This window comes from Sinocyclocheilus grahami, unplaced genomic scaffold (assembly GCF_001515645.1).
Source record: "Sinocyclocheilus grahami isolate Dianchi unplaced genomic scaffold, SAMN03320097.WGS_v1.1 scaffold1080.1, whole genome shotgun sequence".
Lineage (NCBI taxonomy): Eukaryota > Metazoa > Chordata > Actinopteri > Cypriniformes > Cyprinidae > Sinocyclocheilus > Sinocyclocheilus grahami.
In genome coordinates, this window is record NW_015506259.1 from 320,118 (window position 1) to 324,330 (window position 4,213).

Consider the following 4,213-nt stretch of genomic DNA (forward strand, 5'->3'; position numbering starts at 1 on the left):
CGGACACACACACTCGGACACACACACACAGAGCTTGGTGCAGTAAGAAAAGCGCTTCTCACAAAACAAAAGACTTCTGCTAAATTACAAATAAAACATTTACTTTTAACATTATTATAAAAGTGATTATGTTACACAATTATGTAAAAATAATAATTAAAGACACAATATCAGTTGTGTTGGACAGTGACAAACTAAAACTAGGGTTATTATAGAATTTTACACAAAACTAGAACCACAAAAAGCATTTTTGTTACTTAAAAATAAACGTTAACTGATATTTAAAAAAAAAATTTTTTTTTAATAAATTTAAACATTGTAACATTTAAAAAAATAATAATTTAAATTTTACATTTAAAAATGCCTACCATACATTTTCATTACTTGAAATAAAATAAAATGGTTAAAAAATAACTTATTTTATTTAAGCTAGCTGTCAAAGCAACATTCTTATTTTTATTTTGTTATAAAAAATACATAAAAAATTACTTGCAATTTAAATACAATTAAAATGAAACTCAAACTCAAAATATAAAAAAACATATTTTAAAAAACTAATAGTATCTTAATATAAAAAATAATACTGCTACAAACTTTAACCAACTACAATTTCAGTAGTTAAAAAGTGTAGCTTTTCTAGTCATTTTCTTGTGATTACCAGAAATTTTCCAGTAATGATATGATATTCTATTTAAATGAAACTCTTGGGCAAAATAGTACTTAAATGCAACTGTTAATCAATACGTTTTTGATTTTTTGTTTAATGTCGAGTTGAATTGTGATGTTTGTGCAATGTGTTTGTGCTAGAGAATATTTTATATATATATATTGTCTTGTATTCTCTTGCAAAACATCTCTTGTGCGTGTCAAATTATGCGACCAAACATTACTTTACAGAGAGATTATGACCTACTAGCTAGCTAGTCAAACTCTGCCTATTTCAGTTCAAAATCATTGAGAAAAAATGAAGTCTCAAAAAAGGATGTATATATAAATTAAATGAAAGCATATAATTATTGAAATCTCAATAAGTTGAATACCTCCAGGCAGCGGTCCTGCCATCTGCGAGCCAACATCTCCAACAGAGGAGGCCTGAACTTATCCAAACCCAGAAGATCCGGAAGCATGACACAATGCATGGCAGCCAGCTGACTCCAACCTACAGAAACACACACACACACACACACAAGCGCACAGGGTCAGAGAGACAGACCATCACCACCGTTCACAACACCCCAGCTGAATCACATCCTCACAGGAACCTGGAAAAACCAAACGGCTCACAAACATCAGAGGAACATCAGCAACAGCAGAGGAGGCCTGAACTTATCCAAACCCAGAAGATCCGGAAGCATGACACAATGCATGGCAGCCAGCTGACTCCAACCTACAGAAACACACACACACACACAAGCGCACAGGGTCAGAGAGACAGACCATCACCACCGTTCACAACACCCCAGCTGAATCACATCCTCACAGGAACCTGGAAAAACCAAACGGCTCACAAACATCAGAGGAACATCAGCAACACTCTCGATTCATGAGGGGAAATGAGCCACATCCAACAGAGAGTCACATATATCAGGAATATATGGAAGAGCTTTTGGAAAACAATGAGCTTGCAAATGTCAGTAATGCACATGAACACTTTCAGAGGAGAAAACTGATTCAGCTTCAAAGAAACTGGTTTCATTTCTTTATGAAACAACAAACTTACCTTTAAGAAAAATACATCAGCCCATCAGTTTATACAAACTCATGTAATACACAGAAACACACAATTCATAATATAGACTGAATTTCTAAGATTGGAAAAAAGTGCAAAACAGAAACACTGAAGTATTAATATAAAAGTATATAATGTAATGTAATATAATCATATCATATCACATATTATATTATAAACAGTTTGTGTAAAATTATACATTCAATAATTTACAGTGAACATGTTTGGAAATTACAATTGCTAATATTTCCATTAATGCATTTTCAAAAATGTAACCATTTTAATCGGTAATGAATTTTATATTTTAATTTTTCATGTCAAAATATTTTTCTTTTTTTCTAAAATGTTTTTAAGAAACATTAATAATATCAATTTCAGAAAAAAAACATTTTAAAACAAACATAAAACATGGTACAAATATTTGCACATTAACTAAAATAAATACTTAACATGATAATATAAAATAAAAATGTAGCGTTTTATATGTATACAACGCCTATATACTGCACTAATGATTTAATTTGTATTCATAAAGACGTTTATTAAAACCTGAGGAGAAATGTGTGTGTATAGATATATATGTAAAATAAGCATGCAGTCCAAGACATTTACACACAGACAGACAGAGAAACGACTACAAGCACAAAGTACAGCAGAAGAGTGTAAGTGAACTGAACCTAGAGACAGAACCAATCACACAAACACAATAAACACACACAGGCACCGAGCGCCAGGCCCACAAGATGAACGGGAGAGAGAGCGAGCGAGAGAGCGCAGCTAAAGAAAAGGAGAGAGAGAGAGAGAGAGAGAGGCCTTTATTCAGAGAGCGAATACCTTCATTGACTGAGGGAGAGAGAGACACTCCTGAACCAGAAGACGGAGCAGCGATCGCAGCTTGCAAAGAGAGGAAAAGAGACGTGAAACAGAGAGAGAGAGAGAGAGAGAGAGAGACAGAGAGAGAGAAAAAGAAAGAAAGAAAGAAAGAAAGAAAGAAAGAAAGAAAGAACGAGGCCTCCAGCAGTGTTAGAGGAATTGAGCGGCAGTTATTAAAGGAAAATAAACTGAATAAATTGTTACAGAAATCACATGAAAACACAAGAAATCCACAGAAATTAAAATCTAAACACCATCAGAAACACACGGTTATTATGGTTATTATTGTGAGTATAACAAAAAAAATTATAATTTTAAAATCCTTATTATTTACCATGGTAAACCACCAAAATATGACTGGGTAGGTGATACATAAAAGTCCATACAAATATATATCCATATAAATATATATGCATATAAATGTATGAGAATAAATATTATATATATATATATACGGTATCTCACAGAAGTGAGTACACCCCTCACATTTTTGTAAATATTTTATTATATCTTTTCATGTGACAACACTGAAGAAATGACACTTTGCTACAATGTAAAGCAGTGAGTGTACAGCTTGTATAACAGTGTAAATTAGCTGTCCCCTCAAAATAACTCAGTCAACACACAGCCATTAATGTCTAAACCGCTGGCCACAAAAGTGAGTACACCCCTAAGTGAAAATGTCCAAATTGGGCCCAAAGTGTCAATATTTTGTGTGGCCACCATTATTTTGCAGCACTGCCTTAACCCTCTTGGGCATGGCGTTCACCAGAGCTTCACAGGGAGAGAGAGATAATAAATAATATAGAATAAATATTATTATTGATATATTATATATCAATAATAATAATATATAAAATAATATTAACATTAATGTTTAAGGCTATTTTCATTTTAATCACCTTTTTGTCTTCACTAGCTCATAATAAATATTCCTGCAGACATATGAATTTATAGAAGTACAAAGTCAAAAATATCATAGTTCATAAAGCAGCATTAAAAATAAATATTAAAAAGCTGTTTAAATAATTTCAGCTGTCAATTTCCCAAAACGTATTTAATGCAATAAATCAGTTATTATACTGTAGAATCATCAGATATTAATAAACATTAATAAGTAATTCTGTTATTATAGTAGTTTACCATGGTATTTAGTAGTATATGTAATAGTAAATGTTTCATAAAATAAGTGCAGAAACCTAGATAAAGATTGAAAAATATTATTAATTCAACAAAATCTGAATGAGATGAAGGTTTAAAAGAATTGTTTCGATGCAACCTTTTAAACCATTTATGCTATTATATATGTTTGTGATAAATCAAAACGAAAAAAAAAAAAGAAAACAGAATTTCACTAAAATTTTCTGATGGTATCTCCATACAAGCCATTTCACTGCACCTGAAAAATTTATAATTATTCAAAAATAAAATAATAATCAGATTGCGATATTCTCCCTGACTGTCTCGAGCAGAAATGAGAAGAAACAGAAAATAAAATGTGACCCTGGAGCACAAAACCAGTCATAAGGGTCAATTTTTCGAAATTGAGATTTATACATCATCTGAAAGCTGAATAAATAATCTTTCCATTGATGTATGGTTTGTTAGGAT

At 31.6% G+C, this 4,213-nt stretch overlaps 1 protein-coding gene across 1 annotated transcript in view; it reads right to left on the reverse strand.

The window, feature by feature from the left end:
• The window catches only part of LOC107566519 (WD repeat-containing protein 7), a gene marked incomplete at its 5' end in the record, with an annotated part of 88,915 nt that overhangs the window by 52,288 nt on the left and 32,414 nt on the right, over window positions 1-4,213 (reverse strand). The window contains 3 exons of the mRNA XM_016251973.1: window positions 1,041-1,092; window positions 1,321-1,387; window positions 2,564-2,623. Coding sequence (XP_016107459.1) covers window positions 1,041-1,092; window positions 1,321-1,387; window positions 2,564-2,623 — 179 coding nt within the window. The remainder of the gene's footprint in view (window positions 1-1,040; window positions 1,093-1,320; window positions 1,388-2,563; window positions 2,624-4,213) is intronic.